The 22,793-nt window shown below is 46.5% G+C and overlaps 1 protein-coding gene across 4 annotated transcripts in view; it reads left to right on the forward strand.

The window, feature by feature from the left end:
* Positions 1–18,093, forward strand: part of Nrp2 (neuropilin 2) — a 114,757-nt gene extending 96,664 nt beyond the window's left edge. For all 4 annotated transcript variants that reach the window (XM_060368468.1, XM_021656123.2, XM_060368469.1 and 1 more), the window contains exons 16-17: positions 12,228–12,278; positions 14,664–18,093. In XM_060368468.1, the coding sequence (XP_060224451.1) occupies positions 12,228–12,278; positions 14,664–14,968 (356 nt within the window). In that variant the 3' untranslated portion in view covers positions 14,969–18,093. The remainder of the gene's footprint in view (positions 1–12,227; positions 12,279–14,663) is intronic.
* The last annotated feature ends 4,700 nt before the right edge of the window (positions 18,094–22,793 follow it).

The raw sequence follows: 22,793 nt of genomic DNA on the forward strand, positions 1-22,793 counted from the left end.
GGAGGAGACTGAGTTAAGAGCCTGATCCCATTCAACAAACTTTTTGTTCTGGTTGGTTTGGTCCCGCTCTGTGCATAGTTAGTCGTGTAGTTGTGGTAAATATCTGAATCTGAAGGCAATTCTGGAGGATGGATACATACGTAATATAGATAGGTAGATATAGATAGAGATGTATGGGTATATATATATACACCCATGGGTGAAAGGAAACGTCCTCGTGGCTTTGAGTTTTTCAACAGGAGACAAGAATCTGTCACAAGAGGGTTTACATCACCTCTCATGTCACCCCAGAGATCTTTGTAGGAGGCTAAATGGTCATACTTCATGATCTCTCGAAGAGAGACCTGTCCAGAGGACCCTCATTCTGCCAGGTTCCTTACTTTTCCTAGGTCCTATCACAACCTAGATCCAGGATTCAGTACTTTTCAGATATCAAACCTGTCCTAATACTGCAATGGGAAGCCTGGCTTCTCGGATCTCACAGGAGACCGTCAGTACAGATGGCTCAGGGTAGATGTCATTATCTGTCCTCTGCAGGAGCACAGAGTTGAATGTCCATGATTAGAGCATTGTCTGGTTTTCCCGTGCCAAGCACAATTACCCATTTTGTCTAAGTAACATTTGGCTGGCCTAAAACATTTGTTCCCGTTAGCAAAAGGCAAAATGGAAGCATCTCAAAGTGTTTATTTCAAGCAAAGACGCAGACTCAGTCCACATTTGCCTGCAATGACCTAGGAGGACCACATGTGCCAGACTGAATTAAATTAGTCAGAGCTTATGGCTCGTTGGCATTACTAACAGTTTTGGAGCGGCTTTTGGAATGTATTCCACCTTGAGCCTGGTGCCAAGACTTTTTTTACTTTCTCCCAGAGAGGATAGCCACTGTCGGGAGGAGTCAGTTTTACACACCGATCACAGCACTTTCGCCCGTAAACATTCCTGCAAGTATTTCAGACTTAGTCCAGTGATAAACATTACAGAATTATGTTTCTATGCACCATAGATAGCACACGTCAAGACCCGGTACACCCCACGCTCGCTCCTACCTGAGCCTTTCCTGTGACTTAAATGTGTGTGCTTGCTTCAGCGCAGCGCTGCGCTCCTAACCCAGACCACCAAAGCCCAGCCGAGCCGCCGTGCCACGGAGTTTGTTTTCCTCCCTGCTCTTCGCTGGCTGTGTGGTTGTTTTGCACAAATGCTGTGGCCTTTTGCGAACTGTGATGAAAAGAGGTTCATTTTGAAGTTTTGATTGGTTTGCATTGTGGCCACACATCTGAGGCAAACTGCAGATTAGTAGGTGTGGGCTTGGTTTGGTTTTTTTTTTTTTTTTTTTTTTTTTTGGTTGTTGTTGTTTTTCTCTCTTTAATTTTGCAGAGCACTGGGGCTCTCACAGCTGTAATTTGCCTTTCATCCACTTCAGCAATGGCCCAAGGAAAACACAAAACAAATCCAGCCAGAGAAAAAAGAAGGGAGAGGGGAACACCAGCTGGTCATCTTAGAATCGGGGGTGGGAGCGGGGGGGGGTGTTGTCCTATACAGAGAACTTAGAAAATAAACGAGAAGTGGTAGAGGACTTGGTTAAGCTTCACCTCGGTCAGGTGTGTGGGAGTTTGTGCTGAGGTCAACTACAACCAGAAGTCTACTCCCTTAAAAGTCATCAGACCATAAGCCGCAGCCCAAAAGTGTTTGCACAGAGCCCTTGGAGCCATTCTGCAGGGCGCCAATTCTAACTGAAATGATACAGGACTTAGGAACACTCCACAGAGCAGAACCGTAGCTAGCAACATGTGAAGGAAACAACTAATCTAGGAGCTTCGGGTAACCAGCAGAGGCCATTTCTGTCCCAAATCCCATGGACAGGAGACCCACAAATATCTCTCCTCTGTGTAATGTCATTGCTCTGGGATTGTCCGCCATGACCTTAAAGAGTCACAAGATGTAATTATAAATAGTTAATGATAATCTAATGTAAATTCTCATGGGCACCGAACCGAGAAATGAGAAGCATCTTCAGAAGGGCTGGGAACAGAAGGCCTGGACGCAGCGCTGGGTGCTGGGTGGGAAAACACCTTCCCTTGGAAGCATACTCCTAGGTGGTTCTCAACACCAAACAAGGTTGGCAGCAAGGGGGAGGGGAGGAATATTTCTCAGATATTAGCTGGCAAGTACTCTTTCTCTCTCTCTCTCTCTCTCTCTCTCTCTCTCTCTCTCCCTCTTTATCTTTTTCTGTGTGTGTGTTGTGTCTGTCTGTCTATGTCTCTGTCTCTCTTTCTGTGTCTTTCTGTCTCATCTCACAAGTATATATGGCTACCTTTCAAAAAGTACAAGAATACAGAAAAGGCAGTATTTCATTTTATTGTTGACCAACCCTAGTCTCATCCCCAGAAGTGACCACAGAGATGAGTTGAAGCTTTTTCTTCATACCTTTATAAACACACAAGTTCATGTCAAATTCTGTGCTTTGGTGTAGCTGGAGCTCATTTTGTTTTACACGATAGCATCACAATGTTTCTTCTTTCAGCTGGACAATGTGTTTCCTTTTATGCGACATCTTGAAAATCCTTCAATACTCATAGGCCGCTTTATTCCACCCATTACAGCCATATTATGTGACATGTCATAATTTATTAGTTGCCCCTCTCCCACTTGTGGTTGTCCATGTTCAGATTGCATCTGGTTTCCTTTTGTTCTTTGTTTTGTGCTTCGCTGTTATAATCCATACTACAATGGGCACTGCTGAAGTTGCCTCTTTAAGACTTCCGTTCGCATTTTAATAAACATTGCAAGTAAATAGCAAAGGTTTATATATGAAGGAATTATTTTCCATTTGGAGGAAATCACAGAAACTAGGGGACAACCTGGGTATAGATCCTCTCCCATGTTTGGACAAGCCACCTAACCTCTGACACTGTCCAGAGTGGGCATAGTTTGTTACAGAAGACTTGGAGAAGTTTTAGGGAATTTGAAACTCAGGGAGTACATCTCTAGGACTTAAAAATATATTTTTTAACTGCCAAGTTGTGGAGAATACAGTCCTTTCTGAAAGTGGCAACTGTGGCCCAAATAAATTCTGTCCCTGGGTTCAGCAAAGAGTCCTGTTGTCCATGATTAATGAGTTCTGCTTGGTTTCTCCAAAGAGCGACTGTGCTGTGCCTTCTTGTTATTTATTTATGTTTTCTGCTAAAAAATTCATGTAAAAATATCCTTTAAGGTCATTGCACAGCATTGTACTGCAGACCAAATGATTCCAGCAACCTCAGGTAGACCCACATGCCAACAGGAAGTCTCAAATCCTAGAGGCTCCCCAAGGGGTGTTGTCCTCAGAGGAGCAGACTTTGTGGGCTGAGAGGAGGCACTGATCTTTCTTCCAAGGAGGCTCAGGGCTTTGGCAATAGAAGACAGACATTGGCAGCAGGGCTGTTCACTGGTGGGCTGCCTAGATAATGTAGGCAAATCTGTTTACCCCACAGAGCTCAAGCAAGGAGTAGCAGCAGGAGGAATACTAAGCCAAGAGTACTAAGTCCAAACACTATTTCTATCAAGAGAACTGCCTTGAGTTCCATTATATGTGAGACAAGAGAGTCATCACATTAGCTCTGAGCATAGAGAAGAGTACATGGGCCTTGTAGGCTTTTTCTTATCTGCCAAAGATCTAGGGCCCCTGCCCTTTGTGCATGAGTCTTGAGCACAGGCAATAAAGAAGCCTTAGTGTGAGACCTGGTCAGCTCCAGATGTCATGCCCTGCACACATGATCTTCTCCTGTCTTCTCTAGGCAGTAGTATACACTTGATCCCTTTTAATAACATTGTCACTACCCAAGGCAATGACTCTAGTCCAGGTGAGAGTGCATCTCTGCAGCTCACTAGAGAGCTACCAGCTCCAATGATGATAGAAGTATGCAAAGCACTCCGAGGTGGATTTGTTTCTGACCAAATCCCACTCTCTGACGGTCTGCTAGCTGTTGAAACACATTTTAGCACCAAGGACCTTTTTGTCTGTTGTATTTCCTTACACTATTAAGGGCTAGTAGGAGGGTAATGATGTGGAGAAGCTATTGTTTCTCTAGGAAAATCTCAACGTATGGAATTGAGAACAAAAAGATGGTCTTTGCAACCTAGACCAAGAGTAATGTGGGTATGTCCAAAGAGCTCCAAAGGTGGCACCTTAATCCAAGCCAACTGTAGACCAATGATGTGACCCTGCCAATAATGTTCATGGAAAGTGTTGGGCCCACCATCACTTCCTGGGTCTGAAATTCCAGGAAAGGCCACGGTGCCTCTCTCACTCTCTCTCTCTTCCAAGGAGGACTCAGTCTCAACCCCTACCTCTGGGCCAGGTGCAGTTCATCTTCACGCTCTCCCCCTTTCCTATCTTGGTGGTCCCTTGTCTTCTCTGGTGTCTTTACACTTCCTCTAGCATCTTTCTTCCAATGGCGTCTCCCAGGAAAACTGTAGGTCAGAGTCCTTCACCTGTGCTTAACTGAGATTCCCTCCAGAGAGAAAGGTTCTTTTGAAAAGAGAAATCCAAACCCAACAGAATCTTTCTGCTGGGATGATAGTCCTCAGCCACCAGGAAGCAGCCAGGGAAATTCACCTCATGAAAGGATTAAGAATAATATTTTAAAGAGGCCAAAAAGGCCTCTTTAAAATATTATTACTAAGAAACTCATTTTTGCTCATGGGAATGCATGCATAATCAGAGCCCAAATCATAAGTATCATCACTTTTCTTGATGACATGCCCAGAACAGAGCAGTGGAGTTTGCTAACCTTTTAGAAAATACCCATTTTGACGCTAGAAGTTGGTATCATTTTGATTCTTCAGCCCTGTCTTCCCACTTAACCAAGGTCACACCAAAACACTCTACCTGAGTACTGTTTCCTGTGTGCTCACTTTACGGGTAATAAAAATGTCCCTAAGGGCTCACGCGTTGAAGAGAGAGATGATTATGACATGAGGGTACCGACTTCATCGATGTGTTGAGCCATTGGTGAGTAAACACCGAGCAGGCTGTTAGGATGTGGGCTGTGGGTGGAGAAAGTTACTGTGAGGGTGCTCTGCGTGGCGCATCGTGTCCTTCACCCTGTCCTGTTTCACTCTCCCTGCTTCCCGATGAATGGCTTTGCTCTCCCTTTCCCTCCTCACCATGGTTCTCTGCTTCCCTGAGAACCAAAGTGATGGGACGGAGTAACTGCTAACTAAGACCCCTGGAACCATGAGGCACAGCAAATGGCTCCTCCTTCATTTATTTCTCTCAGGCATTTGGTCGCTGTGATGACAGACTGACTGACACCGTACTTCTTGATTACCAAAACTCTGGGACGTAAGAAATGTCAAAAGTCCCACTAGAAAAAGAAAAATCTCTGGCAAATACATTTAGAAGAATTCTTTTCCTTTACCTCCTGAGGAATGTGGGGAGGGAGAGTTACAGTGCTTTCCCCCTGAGAGTCTCTGTGTCTTCCCCACCATCATTCCTTAATAGAAACTAGCCAAAAAAAAAAAAAAAAAAAAAAAGCACAGAGAGCCAATTGCTTGTTGACATACCTACTTTGGAGGATGGAGAATAGATTTTCAAAGACTTGGTTGGTTTTAAAAAAAAAAAAAAAAAGGAGAAGCATTTTCTCCCCTGTCTTCTAAACCTGTCTATATTAGAGTTAAACATTTCACTGGCTGCATTTTTCTTATTTTCATGCCATTGTCGAGGCTCAGTGGAGACTGAGGCCTCCGGGGCCCAGCTGCTCATCTGTTTCCACGCTTGAATGTATTATTAGGTCATTTCACAGCCTTCTTGTTTGCAGTTAATATTTCCAAACCTTTTTAGGGTTTCCTCTTCATTTTTAACTAAAAGTAATAGAAAATAATGACTGGCTGCAAATGAGACTCTCCAGGCATCTCGGACCACCCCTCTTTGTCTCTTCCTAATGGAAACCACGTGGAAAAATTCCAAAAATTGTTTTTTGCCATGACCCTCCATACATTTGGCTATACCCTGAAAGATTAAAAATCCATACTAAAGGATCTTCGGATGGGCTTTTAAACTCAGGCCAGTGCCAGCGAGAGACGAACAGCCCTCAAGTAGTCCGACTTTTTAACACAGATTTGGCAAAGTCTGTATCAACATCTGAACTTCTGGCTCCTCGATGCAACTGGGGATGAACAAGCTGAATTAGGGAAATTAAGTATGGTAGGGATGAAGAACCCTCAGCCAATGCTAAATGCCAAACCGAATTAAACATTTTGAAGTGCCAAGAAATATCTCCTTAGTCCTCCATTATTTCTGGGTTTTGTGAGATCTCGGTTTTGTGTTTCCTGCTTATGGGGGGGTGGGGAAAGAATGGCTGAGAGAATTTTCTGAAGGCTACTTCCACCTGAATGACCCATTGATTTAGCTGGCTCTGGGGTTTCAGGAACTTGGAATCAAATCCAACAAAGGCTCTAAGCAGCCAGAAGTGTATCCCAAATAAATCACTGGCTGCGAACAAGGTGTTGAAAATGTGTAGCTTGCTTTCAGTCTCACACCGATTTGCTCAGTGGCTTCCTGCATTCCTCTACCTTCCTCTGTCCACTTCATCTCTAAAAGGGAAGTGATGGTACCTGCTCCCTGCAGAAATGAAAGCACCCAGAGGTTCCCCGCAAGGGGCTCTTGAATTCTTTCAGAGCTAGTTGAATGTTAGTGGTTTCAGTCGGCATCAAGACTAGCTTTCATGAGCGTAGAAGCAGTTGAGATAGAGGCTTAGGATGAGGGCCATGTACTCTGTCCCCATTCACAGCTCCTGAGTCTCCAGTTCACAGCTACAGTTCCTAAGTCAAATAAGCAAGTGTGGAAAATGTGGCAGTTTATGACTTCCAATGCTCTGTGCTTTCCATGTTCTTCTCCATGACGTCAGAGAGGACAGGGCTGGGGGCAGGAATGGTAGTGTGGGAGGGAAGAGCTCTTAGAAGTCTCCTCGTGTTTGCCAACCCTCACCAGAAGGGCAGGTGGTGGGGGCTGGAGAGAGAGCTCACTGTTTAGAAGGTGCACTCTCCTTGTAGATCCAACACCCTCTCCTGTCTTCCGTGGGCACTCACATACATGTGCTGGGTACACTCACACAAACGTGGAAAGAAATCTTTTTAAGAGAAAGAAATGCTAATGATGGCATTCCAGTGCAGAGGAGCACAGAGTGGACTCAGGGAGGTTGGGAGAGACAGGGGCTCTGACACCTGGGACCAAACGGACTTCTGCCCCTGACCCGGAGCTCCTCTATGCCCCGTGCTTCCTCTGCTCAGGTACAGAGCGATGTTACGCCAAGCGTCCCTCTGAGTGTCTTTGTCCCGTTCTCTGGGTGACGACGAGACAGGCTTCTTAAGCCTCTGCTCAGAGGTGTCACAGAAGGGCCTCGTTGAAGAAAATCAATGTGTATCAGTGTTCTGAAGGGAACCCACTCGAGTGACCCAGGGATGGACCGTCTTACATTATTTATCTAAAAGCCGCCAGTGGTTTGAAGCAGACTGCCCATTCCCTCTGGCAATCCTGTGAAGTTCCTTTTACAAGGCAGAAAGTACAGAGAACGCTGTCAAGGCCGATAGGTTCACAGTAGACCGCAGCATAACAAATGGGGAAAGTGAAGGCTGAGAACTTCCTGTTAGGAACTGTGGACAGGCAAACTAGAGAAGGAGTGTTAACCCCAAAGAATGCTAATGAGAAGAGGGAGGGAGGGGGAGAGACACAGAAAGAGAGAGAGAGAGAATTCCTACAGGAGAGCTGAGCCCAGGTTGGTGGGGGTTTCCCAGCTGCAGGTAGGAGTGTCCAGGGGTGTTTCGGCTGACTAGCATGTGTGGTCTGACAGTACCAGGCACTATTCCAGGCCCCTTAGGGGAGAAACACTTTTCATCAGAGGAGGCTGTTTGTTCCTGGGTGCGGCTGCTCACCGTTTGTGCTCTAATGCTCCAGTATGCTGACCAGGGCGCCGCCATACTTGACTCTTCTACGGGGAGGGAGTTCCTGGAGCAATCCTGGGAGAGGTTTAAATAATGAGCTGCTGTGTGTCTCCTCCCAAAAACACAACATAACCACAGCTAGGCAGGAACCTGGGGCACGTTTCATCTTGTGCCAACTGTCTCTCCATCCTGCAAAAAGAAGGGAGGCCCCAGGAAGCAGTGTCACTCTTGGGCCTTGGGTTTTCATTTCAAGGTGAACGTGGCCGGGGTTCTGTTAGTTGGGTTGTCTGCATCCTGAAGTGGTGGCAACTCTGCTGCCTCGGCTGCTCAAACTGTATCGACCGCTTCCGGTCATCTGTGTGTGTCTCTTCATATCACCACGCTGGCCAACAGCAGCTGAAGGTGGGCAGAGGTCCGCCTCACTGGTGGAGAAATGCAAGGTGGGGGAATTTGTGAGTCACAAGGGAATATGAGCCAAACGCCAAGAGATGGGAGTGTGGGTGAAAAGGTTCAGGTGCCGATCCTGACAGCCTAACAGATTCGGACATAGAATGTCCCCAAACCCACCTTGCCTGAATTCTGAAGTATCCTTCTCTGTGCTCCCGCTTCTTCCTTGCTGACAGTGGCCCAGCTACATTTGCCTAATTCCTCCGGTAGACTCCAGCAGCACTGTGAAGTCCCCTTTACAAATGCATTATTTCCCCTTACGCTATCCTTGTGCCCGAGAGTCTTTGTTTCCCAGCCATACAGCCATACAGTCTTTAGGGGAGACGCCAGATCCCGTACATCTTCATTACCCAAGCTTCCTAGCATGGTCTCTGAACAACCCAGTGAACCCTCTTTGTAAGCCATGGTTGCTTGGCTTATCACTTATTATCACGTAGTGGACTCCCTTTGAAGCTCAGCGCGGCTCAGCCTCCTCTTTTTGGGTGATGCCTATTGTGGAAAGCTCCAAACTTCAGATCACAAATGAAAAGTCCTTAGAAGTTACCAGCAGAGTTACCACAAGTGTCTAGGGGATGCACATCCTGCCACTTGGGATCCCAGTCAAGGCGCATCCTTGTTTCCTACTGGTGGTAGAGTGGAGAGGCTGGGATGATGGCTCAGCTGCCATCACATGTGCAAGGACCAGAGGTCAGTCTTCAGAACCCATGTAAAAATGCTAAACGTGACTATACGTGCTTATAATCCCAGCACTGGGTATGTGGAGACGGCTCTCTGGGGCTCACTGGCCATCCAGTGAGTTAGCAAGTTCTAAGCCAAGTGAAAGACAGTCTCAAAAAGAAAAGAAAGAAAGAAGCAAAGAAAGAAAGAAAAAGCCAAGGTGGATAGCATCTGAGGAATGATATTTGAAGCTGTCCTCTTACCTCCATGTACACACACACACCCCTAAGGTCCCGTTCAGTTTGAGTAACCAAGTGGGCAGGGTAACACTGATTGCATTAGGCCTAGATTGCTAGCAGACCAGCTTTGTCTGCTCTGAGATCAACTCCACAAGAGGACCAAGAAGAAACAGGGTGGTGGGAGCACCAAGGCTGGAAGTGGAAGGCCTGTGGGTGGTGGGCTTTCTCCCTGACCCGTGCTGCTGTGAGGTGCGGCTCATTCCATTCTCGCTAGCCTAGCTCACACTCACAAACACAGCTTTCTGCTTATACAGCTCTGGATCATCTTCTACGAGTGTTTTCCCCGTTGTGATTCGATTCTAAATTCTTGACGTCTCCAGCCTGTCCTCGGTTCCCCAGCTGGCACAGACTCCCGAGGCTGACATTTCTCCCTCCCACACAGCTGCTACCTCGCTCCCTGCCTGGCGCTCCAACTCTTTCTTCTTCCTGTCTCTTGTGGGAGCCAGGACCCCTCCTTTCTGGACTTTGTGATGGCAACTGCCCTCTCTTACTTTGTCTTTGCCAGAACTCCAGAACCCCCTGTGTCAACCACCTCCTTCCTGCCTTCATCTTAAAACAAGCAAATGAACAAAAGCACCTTTAGTTTTACCTGTGTGCGCAACTGAAAAAAAAACAAGTGGTCACTGAAGAGCAAAAAAAGGCTTTTGAGAGAAAAAAAAATCTCTTAATCAAATACAGATATCAAGAACATGAGCAAAGGGGCTAGAGAAATTGCTATCAAAGTAAACTGCTTTTCGTACAAATGTTCCTTTTATTTGGGTTTTCCCCAGTGTGCTATTCTCTCTTGAAGGCTTGGCGAACAGATGCGCTTTTGAAAATGTTGATTAGCTTATCCTTTTCTTGACCCCCTCCCACTCACCCCAATTCCTGGGGTTGGTGATTATTCCAAGGGTGGAGGTGAGCCACTGAAGTGTTCCTCACCTTAAGTGGCCTTTGCTTCTCCAGGTGCAGAATCTCAGCTGGGGCTGAGCATTGACTCTTCGATACTTAGAAATGGGCCAGTTTTCAGGAAGCCATCTCATCCAGTCCTTGGCCTCTAAAGAAAACAGGCCTAGAGAAAACAGGCCTAGGAGAAAATGCTCTCACAGCTACTACCATCCATTTGCCCTTTTCCTGTCAAGATCAACGCCATGTCCATCCCTTTCTAGTCTATGATCAGTGGTGGCCTTGGTCTTTTTCTCTGGAGTATGGGGTGGAGAATTTTTCTTGTCTTTGTCAGAGCCCAGACACCCTAAATCAAATACAGGGTTTGGTCCCAAAGTCACTGGTAAGAGCCCCATGGTTCTTGTCCTAGTCTGACTCACGTATTCTTATCCAGCATCTATCTATCTTCTAATCCTGAAGATTTTAAGACATGAGCATCCCATCAAGGTGATTAATTGTCAAAAATGTGAGTTTTATCCAGGTCCCTTTTTTAAAATATAAATCATATATAAGTGCATGAATATAAAAGTCTGGGTTGACTTTCACAAGCTCGGTGTGATCCCTGCGGCAGGCACCACCTGCGTCTTGTTGAATCATCTTCATATCTTCATTCCAAAGAAACAGGCCTGGAGAATAATGCTGGAGATGGGCGCCGAGGTAGGAAAGCTGGCATAGCCTGCAGGTGCCAGCGGCTACGCTAAAAGCATGCCAGGAATAGGCTGGACTCATAGAGGACCAGTGCCACATGGCATTGGTCCTTCCGACGAGTGGATCTTGGCAGGTTGTCCTGTGTGTCCTTTTGTAGAGGCTGTGGGGATGTGAGCAAGCTTTAGCCCTCTGGCCAGGAATGAAGAAGACTTTTAATATAATTGGAAATGAGTGGATTTCCAGGGTGACAGTGATAGATCCTCCTCAGTTCAGTCTGTGGTCAAGGAGATGGTCTCTGACACACAATGCTGACGAGTGAGCCGTTTCTTAGAGTGTGAGGTGTACAGCTCTCTCTTCCCATTGCTACTTCAGCTCCTTGAGGTTTTTGAGTTACCCTAATTAGCTTGAGACATAGGCAGAAATGAGAGCACGCTGCTTATTATCACATAGTGGACTCCCTTTATAAATATTTGAGCATTTTAGATGGGTAATTTTCATTGGTACTGATTTCTATAGGTTGCACAGTTTTGTGCATAAAAACAACCAGATCACACATCCCTCAAATTATCATATAAAAGAAGACGACAGGCAATGATAATACTGGAAAATTCCAGAGTAAATTAACTTAGCTCTATTCAAGCCTGGACTAGATTGGGTACCTATATTTGATCTGTTCTAAATGTTGGGCGTGGGGGCAGGGTAGGGGATGGGGAACTAGATTGGGTACCTATATTTGATCTGTTCTAAATGGTGGGTGCAGGGGCAGGGTAGGGGGATGGGGAACAACACAAAAATAGCCTGCGATGGGGAAGGCAAGAGACAGCGGCACAGATAAGGGAAAGGGGGAAGGCATTAAGACATTCTCTCCAGTTCCTTTATATTAAGCCATCTGACGATGAAACACGACTTCCTTCAAGTGCCATGTGTTTATTGAAACCAGAAGAGGATGACTCTAGCACTTTCTGTACTTAGGTACACACATATGGGGAGATGCAGTTTGCTACACTGAATATTTGTCATTGCAATGGTGGCTGAGGATATGCCTAGGAACCGAGGGGCCTGGCGGCATATCTCAGCTGGTAATGGATGACAGTTATGAAAACACAAGAACTTCTTTGACACTGAAGATGTGACCTCTCTTAACTGGTTTTTCTGGTTATTGTTAGGAGAAAGCACCTTTGCAAGAGAAATAACCCAGCATTGTGCATGCAAAATGATCTTAAAGAGGGAGTGGGGCTCAACTATGGTTGGCTCTTTGCCTTTAGTTGTGATGATATAATTTCTGATAAATTGATGTGTTTGTTTTCCTTTTTTTTTTTTCTATCTTAATAGTGGACATCCCAGAAATCCATGGGGGAGAGGGCTATGAAGATGAAATTGATGGTGGGTATCACAATGATTTAACAGATAATCATGAAATTCAAACTTTGGTTATAAAGCCGTCAACAAAAAAATAATGCTCTGGCTGTTGGAAGCCGCGAATTTAGAACTACCAGTCAGAAATAGAAGGGAAAAGGCCTGAGTGAACGTGAACAGTCCCACGCTAGTCTGGACAGCTCATTGCACGGCTTACGGGGAAAGCTGGTCATACTATCCAAGCCCTCAGAACTTGCTTGGTGAAGGTTTCGGGGTTTTGTCCACACTGCCCACCTCGGATTATCACATTTCTTCCAAGCTCTGTCTGGTTTTGCATGGTCTTGGCAGGGGGCAGGGTAAGCACATGGATGTCATTTCTACCTTCCCCTCGGCAGTGAGGGTCTCCTGGGCCTCTGTGAGTATCAGACCCGATCTCTAAGATCCCACTCACAGAACAACTTCAGACCAAGACTTACCATTTAGGGCAACAGTTTCTAGAGCCGTTGCTTTTAACCTGACCTTAACCAGAAACTTCAAGCGTAGTTATGGAAACTAGAGTGACAAACCCAAACACCTTGTCAGCCGGCTGCAGGGTCTCCCTGCAAAACCCACTCCAGTTCTCCTTTTATGGGCAAAAGTGCACAACTGGCCTGCACGGGAACCTGCAGGAGAGCAAACAGAAACGCTAGAACGCAAAGCACTGGGAGGGGGATGTGGAAAGCTGATGCCCGGCCCTGTCTTAACTGCTTGCTCGCTTCCCGGAGGCATGAGTTATCCAGTGACCCGGGCCCTGCCGAACCTCAGTTTCAGCGCCTACTAACAAGTAGGTGGCACTAACGGTAGTGCTACTCTGCCTTCCTCCCGGAATTCTTAGGGGACCCTGAGGAGGTGGGTCCCGTCCCGACGCTAGACATGTAAGGAGATCCTTTTCCGAAGGTGACTGCAGCAAAGCCACAAGCTGGCTTGCCTCACTCAGAGACGTTTATTTTCCTACTGCTCTGGAGGCTTGTCCTAGATACAGGACAAGGCTGTATCTAGGTACAAGGTATAGACAAGGCTGGTTCCTTCTGAAACCTTTCTCTCTCTCTCTCTCTCTCTCTCTCTCTCTCTCTCTCTCTCTCTCTCTTCTCACTCTCTCTTTCTCTCCCTCTTTCCCTCTTCCTTCCCTCTGGTTTGTGCATGACCATTTCTGTATTTGCTCATGTCTACATGCCCCCTTTCCTTAAAGGATATCAGTCAGATTGGGTTAGAGCCCAGCCTAATGGCCTCTTCTTGTTGCTCAGCAAAGGCCTTGACTCGCAGTAAAATCGACTTCTAATAAAGAACTAAAGGTTTTAACTTAAGCAGGAATGACGGAGGCCAGTTTAACCTGTACCAATAAAGTGCACATGTCAAGGGAGGTCTGAGGGCTAGAAAGGAAATCTGCTACATATATGGCCAGGGGTGCTAAGCAGAGAAACTCATGATATGAAAATCACCTCGGCCTGACCTTTGACTTAACCTGAAGCAGTTGGAGGTGAGGGATGAGAAGGCAAACAAAGAACTGTGCCTGAGACACGTGGCCAGCCTGTGTGCTGCAAAGTGACCCTGAGGAGTCCGTTAAAACCCGAGGGCTGGAGATTCTGCAGAGCGGTGGCACACCTGCTCAGCGTGCGTGAAGCCCGGGGTTTGACCGGCACCAGCCAAAAGAAAACAAACACAAAACCCGAACTTTTATAATGCAGGTCAGGTTATTTAAATATCAAATATCTGTCTGTCTGTCTGTCTATCTGTCTGTCTGTCTATCTATCTATCCTGTGGTACTATGGATTGGATTTGGGCCCTCATCCGTTTTAGGCAAGTGCTCTATCCCCTGCCCTTAAAGATCAACTATGTAGGGGCTGGGGCCGCATCGCAGGTTAGTAAATTGCTTTCCTAGCATGTGTGGGGCTCTGAGTTCGGTCCCTAACACTACATAAAACAGAGTATGGTGTTGCATGCCTATAATCCCACCACTCATGGAGTAGAGGCAAGTTTAAGGCCAGCCTGGGATACCCACTATAAATAAATAAAATGATATATGACATATATATATATATATGTATATATATGATATGATGTATATGATGTATATGTATGTAGCTGTACTTACTATGTGCCCCGCTGCAAGCCCTTGACAATTACTAGTTCTTTTAATGCTCCTAACAGCCCAGGGAGGTTGTTCTATTAGCACCTCCACTTTAGAGATGAGAGAACAGAGTCAGAGAAGGGGTTAGGGCACATGCCCCCAGTGACCCAGCTAGGACATAGCAGAGTTCCCAAAGTGCCTGCTGCTAAGCCCTAAAGCCTCCCGTTTTTGTTTTTGTTTTTGTTTTGTTTTTATTTTTGTTGTTTTTCCTCCACGCCTACAATCTTGTGTATTTTGTGCCGCAGATGAGTATGAGGGAGATTGGAACAACTCTTCTTCTTCTACCTCAGGGGCCGGCAGCCCCTCGTCTGGCAAGGAAAAGAGCTGGCTGTACACACTGGATCCCATCCTCATCACCATCATCGCCATGAGCTCGCTGGGTGTCCTGCTGGGGGCCACCTGCGCGGGCCTGCTCCTCTACTGCACCTGCTCCTACTCCGGCCTGAGCTCCCGCAGCTGTACCACCCTGGAGAACTACAACTTCGAGCTCTACGACGGCCTCAAGCACAAGGTCAAGATGAACCACCAGAAGTGCTGCTCGGAGGCGTGACCGACTGCTTCTGAGGAGACGTGACCGGTTGCATCTGAATCGCTTCTGACGTTTCGTTCCAATGAGAGGGGCTAGTGAAGATTATGTTTTTGTTTTTGGTTTTTTTTTTTTTCCTTTCCCTTTGGAAACTGAATGCCATAATCTTGATCAAACCGATCCAGAATACGGAAGGTATGGACAGGACAGACAGGCCAGGCTAGGGAGAAAGGGAGATGCAGCCCTGAAGGGGATTAGGGCCTGCCGAGGACTGTGGTGGCCAAGTTAATGCAGGAACCGGGCCATGTTCTCTGCTGGGACAAAGATGGGAATGCATCTCTTTGGAGTCACAGTTCTATTTCATTTGTGGGTTTGTTATGATTATGATTGTTATTGTTATTTTTTTATTTTTATTTTTGGTCTGTGAGCAACTCAAAGAGGCAGAAGAGGATGGCTTATCCAGTGGAGAAGTGGGGAGATAATCATTATTCTCCGCCTCTCTTTCTAAACAACACTTGAAAAGCAAAGGGTCTTTCCAGCCCTTTCATCTTGAGAAATGAAACTTAAAACACAAAAAGCCACCAGCTTAGCTCACCCTCGGGTGGTGAACTCACCTCAAGAGGCTTGCTGAGGTGTGCCGGATTCTGCCAGCCAACGCTAGGAGCTGCCATTTTCAGTCCTAGCACACGGAAGTAGGATGTTATTGCCTTTAACTTTTTTTAATCCAGGGGAAGATTGCCATTTTAGGGTCAGCTTGAACAATTCTTTCTTATATATGATTTAAAACAAACCAGAACAGAAACTTCATACGCCAGAATCCATAGACACACCTCTATGGTGAGACACAGACAAGCCTTAAAATGCTTTGATGACTTGGGGGGGCATTCCTTAATGGAGACCCAGAGTTTGTGGCTGTGGGGTGTCCCTTGTGGGGCCTCTGCTGGGGGCTTTGCCTTTTCTTTTTCCTCCCATTTGTTCTCCCACAGCATATACATAGATTCACATATGCACACACACACACACACACATACACATACACATACACACACATACGGGTGGAGAGAGGGAGGGAGGGAGAGAGAGAGATTTTTACAAGTCTCTCTTCTCTCTTCTCAGATCAAGTTAGGAAATAGGGCTGATGGTGTGTTTCCTCCTGGCCTTTAGATGGAAAGAATAACAAAGGAGAAAGAAACCCAGCCTGTGCTGAGAAGACTGAGCAGTGTGGACAGAGACATTTTGCTGAATCGGTCTCCTTGATAGGTTAATAACATTGATTTCTTGTGGGGAGGCTACCTCCTTGCAGGGATGTAAACACAAGGGCACGCATGAGTTATTTCCACCCACAAGTCTGCAAGTGCTGTGGATGAAGCAGTTTATCACACTGCTTCACCTCCAGGAGAGCTTCAGTTCTCATTCATACACATATGTGCCATGTACACAGACAAACGCGCACTCTCATGTGCACACACGCACACACGCGCACACACACACACACACACACACAGCCGTTTATGTGTTTTTTTTATTAAGTGCCTTGAAAACAATGAAGAAAATCTATTTTCCTCTAGGTAGGAATCATGACTGTCTCACAAGGTAAGGCATTCCTCCTCCTCCTCCTCCTCCTCCTCCTCCTCCTCCTCCTCCTCCTCCTCCTCCTCCTTCCCTCCCCGCAGTGACTCCATTCCCTGCTCCCCCACCCACTGCTGACCCACAGTGGAATGAGTCTTGCTACCAGGGAAAATCAGAGCCCCAGATGACTCCAGGAAGGGAGGCATCAGGAACAGGATCAAACTGTGTGAACGATAAGATTGTCCTCATCAGGACCCAAATCTTGACTTTGTATTAACGCCTAAAGATTGTCTGTGCCCTAGAAATACATTATAAGCCCCGCCAGTATGCCCAGACAGTTGCAGAGCAGAGGTAAACTGTCTGACCTTTTTTTTTTTTTTTTTTTTTCTGCTGTGGTCACCCACAATTTCATTTGTCTTGTACCCAGGCAAAGGGGGTAGGGTGGACAGGTCTGGCTGGTCCCTTTAAATGTTAACTTATGAAAATGCTAGTTCAGATGGTAATGTCGCAGTGTTTTGTATGCAGAGAGGGAGCAGTCCTACCGACAGCTATTTATTCACGTGTGTGTCTTTGCAAGCCTTTGAGTTCTCTGTATCTACTGTGTATGTGAGTGGTCACGTGGGACTCGGTGCTGGTGTTGTGACTTTGACCTTGAGCCTGAGTGTTACTGCTGATCTGGGCACTCCTTGGCACAGTGGTAGAGGTGAACTGTTAATCTGTCGAGCCCTGGGGGCTTTAGCGTTAGGAGCCCCCTGAGCTGGGCATGCGGTAGAAGAAAGTCTGTGATTAGATCGCCCTCCCATGCGGCTAGGATTCAGAAAACTGGGAGCTTCCAAGGAGGAGAGAATTGCCCACTCTGCGGGTCCTGGCCCTCTCTTTCCCAGTGGACCATTTTGCTGTAATTCCCCAAAGACCAGCCCTGTCTAAAGCCTGAAGTTGTGAGTGCAACTCAGCCTGCATCTCTCTACAACTCCTGCATCCATTTCACTTTGGCCAATTTGAGGCTCTCTGGGTGGGCCCAGAGGGCTAAAAAGAAGCAGGGACCTCCAGGGCTGTATGTAGATACCTCACCAAGGCTGGAGGCTGGTCTGTTTGTAAGATGTAAAGAAAGACAGCTGGGTCCCATTCTAACTTGGCCAGGGGACACCTTGGTGCATTTGCTATCTCTATCTGCAGGTAGACCAGCTGGCCCATCTCCTTGAATTGCTCCCTTTGGAAAGCCTAATTCACAGTATTGATCTCCTCTTTTGCCTTGTACTGAATGACACATTACCTCCACGCTCTCCTGGACTAAGCGGTCCACAGGGCCACAGGGTTGCTTTCTCTCTTTTGTGGGGATGGGAAGTTGACAGGGATGAGGGTCCAAGGAATGAGCATGAATGACAAGAAAACAAGTTAAGCTTTTCCAGGGTGTGTGGTTAAAGGTATTTGACCATTCGCTGGCTGAGCCAGATCACGGGAACTCGAGAGCTTTTACTGTGATTCTTCAATGTAAAAAAAATAAACAATGTCAAACTGTGTTTATATGATTTGTATAAAGCCTTTTTAAGATTACTATTTAAATAAACATTATACCAGAACTACTTTTCCTGCATTGTCTTTATTAGAGATAACGAGAACTCAGATCACATTGTCCCATATGCTCAAGACTTTTCTGGATTTTACTACTGAAAGTTTTGTGTCCTGGGGAAACACCTCATGTTAGCTTGGACTGCTACAACAGGAGCCCATAGATCAGGGGATGTAACCAAATGGTTCTCTTAGTGCTGGAAGCTGAGAAGTTGAAGACCACGCTATCAGCACATTTGGGGTAATTCTAATTCGTTGATAGTTACCTTCCCTCCATGTGCTGTCTGGTCTTTCCTTGATGAGTGTCGTTGTCTGTTTCTTCTTGTAAGAGTTTTAACCTCATCTTGGCAACTTAATCTAAGCCGAATTACTATCCAAGACCCCACGAACTCCTAATACCATCTCAAAGGAAGTTAGACTTTCAATAAATGAATTTGGAGAGAATTCAAACTCCCTTAATTCTGGATAAACTGAGGCGGCCCATCATTCTCTTGAGACAATATTACTCATCATTAGAGTTAGTAGGTTGTACAACTTGTCGGCATTTTCTGAAATGAAGATGAGCAATGGCTTATCTGGCCAGGTGGAACACCTAACTGACCGTAGGTCTTGCCCGACCGAGTTCAGAAGCCATGATTCCCTCCTACTATCCCGCCTCTCTTGGCTCTGTAGCTTCAGAGTTCTCACTGCTTTCTTTCTCCTCTGACTTCATTCTCAACCTCTCTAATGGCTCCAAGGCCTAGGAGAGATCTCCAGGCATGGCCCCGAGCCAGTAGCCCTGGCATCAGTATGGAGCTTACTTGAGATGTGTATTTTGGTTTCTATCCCGGATCTAATGAATGAGAAGCTCCAGGGACAGAGCCTAGGGGCTCTCTGTTTCAAAAAGCCCACCAGGGAATCCTGTTGCTCTTTCTGCTTTAAGAACCACGGGCTATAGTCTGGGCATTAGTCTGTAATTCAACATATGATTTCCAGATGTTTTCTTCCATTCTCTGGGTTATGTTTTCGTTTATTTTTTATTTTTTCAATTATTTCTTTTATTTTTGAAATTATAGTTACATCATTTCCCTCGTCCCTTTCCTCCCTCCAAGCCCTTCCATATACCCTTCTATGGTCTCTTTCAAATTTATGGTCTCTTTTTTTTCATTAATTATTGTTACATGCACACACACACACACACACACACACACACACACACACATTCCTAAATATAACTGGCTCTGTCTATATAATGCTGCTTGTATGTATGTGCTCAAGAATGACTATTTGGAATTGAATAACCAGTTAATGTGCTCTTCCCTGGAGAATGTTATTTCTTCTGTTCCCAGCATTCCGTAGTTACCTGTAGTTCTCTGGGGTTAGGCCTTATGGTCTTCCCCACCTCCTACATTAGCATGTCTGCTGGTGTTGTCCTTGTTCAGATCATTATTAGGCAGTCATGTTGGTGAGAGTCTACGGGTACAGCTTCTGACCTTACTGGGAGACACAGCAAACTCTCTGTTCTTCTGACTCTTACTCTGCCCCACCTCTCCCACAATACTCCCTTATCTTAGAGTGAAGGAGTGTTTTATAGAAATGTCCCTGACTGGGCTCCACAGCTCTCCATTTTGATTGGTTGTGGTTTTCTATGGGGGTTCTCCATCCCTTGCAAAGAGAAGGGTTTCTTTAATAAAGAATTTACGTTTCCTGTGCACTCAGTACCCTCTCCTGGCCTCCAAAGGCCCCTGCACACAAGCTCTTATCCAGACACATCCACAGAGACGTAAATAAATAATAAAAGCAAACCTTCTTTTAAAAGGGAATAAAATCTTGATGTCCAACTAAATAAATTAAAAATATTCATACAATTGAACATGATTTGGCCAAAATGGAATAAATTACCAATACATGGCAAAACAAACAAGCAAACCCATCACCAGTCTAAGGGGACATGAACTCCCTAGGTCCAGAGACAGAGGGTTGTGAGGAGCTGGGGCCCAAGGGCAGATGTGGCAACGTGTTGCATTCCCTCTGGGAGAGAGTACACATTCTCCATCCCAAGAACATTTATGTAGAATCACACAAAAGTGACTTATAGCCAGAACTGCTCACCTGACAGCCACGGTCATCGATTACTTGTTCCCCAGGTATCCAGTCGCTGCCATCTTAACTAAATCATCCCTTCATCTGACCCCTAGGCTCCTATCCCCTCAATGCCACACCTTCTCAGACAGCAGGCAGGTCATTAGAATGGGCCCACGGGGTATTCCTTGCGGGAAACCATAGCCCGCAGCAATAGGAAAGGACACAACATGTGAACTGTAAACGGGCTACACCTCCAGGTTGGCATGGTCCACTTTAGACTCGTGGACCTGGTCTTGGCATTGTTCTAAGGGAGCTCCAGTCAACTATCGGGTTGCCTGTGCCTCCGTATCGACTTCTGGTGAGGCAGCAGTTACCTTTCTTTGATTATCACAGATGCTATCATGCAACACCTGGCCTCACAAAGGGATTTGGGATTCTCTGATTTTTTTTTTTATTGGATTCAAAACAAACTAGACTTTGGACAATGAAGGCAAAAGGAAGCCAGATATAGTCCAAGGTAGTACTGTTAAGTTCCCACCGAGGATAATTCACCAAGAGAAGCCAGGTAGAGCTTTACAGTGAGTCTCTTCCTGAGGAAGCTACAAACAGAGCTGAATTTGCTTCATCCTAATGCTTCACACACACACACACACACACACACACACACACACAGAAATTTGACCGGCTCACTTTATTTGAGAAATGTTTTTTGAGCACTTCCTGACTTTTCACACTCCAGTGAGAGAACGAAAAACAAATATCCAAGCAACAGAATCAGGACTGCTTATGGGAAATGCAGTGACGGCCAAGTAGCAGGTACCTCTAACAGGAATCATCAGGATTACCGTCTCTAAATAAGTCATCAAGGAAGGCTTCCAAGATGGTGCTGTTTGTGCTAACTCCTGAAGGAGAAAGCAAGCAAAGAAAAATGCCCAAGAGACAGCTGTGCAGATCCCTTTGAGGGAAAAGAGGTCAATGCCTGCCCAGGACACAAAGCAGTCAATTAAGAGTGTGATCACTGGGAACGGAGATCACACTGGAGGGTAAAGGTCAGGGGGAGGAGGCCCTCTCTTATCTGCATGAGTCTGTGGCTTCCCTTCATCTTCAGAAAGAGCAGCCACCCTCCCACTCCCAGGCCTTGGAGGGTTACCACAGCCAAATGTACAACTTCTCTCTTGGCCCCTCCTGTGAACTTCATGGGCTTCACAGGCCTCCTGTGACGTGGGCTTCCATCGTGTAACCGACCTCTGTGACAGGAACAGAGGGTAAAGTGAAAGCACATCTCTTCCTTCCTTCAGCTGAGCTTTGGGTATTTTTAAAATCTTAATAAACTAATAACATCTCCTGGTTGCTAGCCATCTAGTGTTTACAGAAGAACTGTTTTTTTTTTTTTTCTTTTTTCTTCTTCTTCTCTGTATTCCTTCTGGAAATGTTTACGATATCCGCAGAGGAGGCAGGCCAGTGAAATGAAGTTGGAACAGGCTTATGCTTCAGAGAACAGGACCCATCTGGACGCTGAGTCTGTCTCTCTTCCCCAAACACACTGATGATGGGGATGGGGTGGGAGGGAACCTAGAAACAGCGACTCTGTTCCCATTCTCCCAGGCTTCAGGCTGTACCTCCTGGCCCAGCTAACCAGGATCCCTTTGAAAATGTCCCTCGGGGGGTTGAAAGGGTGTGGAGTGGGGTGATGAACCGAGTGAAGAATAGGAATTGCTGCTTGTTGTGTGACCTCAGATCTGCTGTCCTCCCTAGGGACAGACAGTGACTCCAACACCCGCTCCCATCAACAGCTAATCGGGCACGATCTTAAGAGTGAAGGCCAAGGCCAGGCTTGGCCCTGGATCCACACTGCTCTACACTCCTCAGCGTTTCACGTGGATGGCACCCCGTGCACATGGCTAGTCCTCCCTTCTTCCCGGCTTGTCTCTGTGACTATGAGCGGAGGCTCCTGGCAGAAGGATATTTCTTCCAAGTCCTCCCAACAAGAAACCTCAGTTGGAGGAAGGGGGGGGGGGTCATGATCCAAACTGTTTCCGTAGCTGATGCAGAAAATGACGGCTGCTTCCCTTCCCTTCCCAGCCAGCAACAAACCTGGAGATCACACGTGTGCATGACTGTGTCTGTGAGTGTGAGTGCACGTGTTCACGAGCGGAGAAGCATTCTGCCTGTCCTCACAGGTTCTCAAGGGCTGTACACATTAACTAACAAACAAAAGAGAGGTTCGTTCGCTAAAGCAGTGTGGGCCAGCACCATTCCTCACCCCTTCTTCTAGTGCCCCAGGACATCCGTGTAGCAATCTGGCTTTCAACAGAGAACCCACAGTGCAGGACCAGAGCAGGCAAGCCCAGACCTTGTCTGATCCCATGCATATGCAAGAGCCCAGGCCTCTACGGAAAGGCCTTCGTCACTGGAGAAGGTAGTCCTCGGGTCAAGCATTGGCGATGTGAGAATCTGGGGAGTGCCCTCTTGGAGGACTTTCACCAAGTTCCTCACTGAACCAGTAGGTTCAGGAGGCTGTGGTTAGGCATGCACCATGGACCCACCTCCCCTTCCAGGCTCAGCCTCTCCTAGAAATGTGGTTCTGTCTGTGAGGCAGCCTGTGGCCTCCACGGGACCCTCCCACGCCCACCCAAAGCCTTCCAGA

This window comes from Meriones unguiculatus, chromosome 15 (assembly GCF_030254825.1).
Source record: "Meriones unguiculatus strain TT.TT164.6M chromosome 15, Bangor_MerUng_6.1, whole genome shotgun sequence".
Classification (NCBI taxonomy): Eukaryota; Metazoa; Chordata; class Mammalia; order Rodentia; family Muridae; genus Meriones; species Meriones unguiculatus.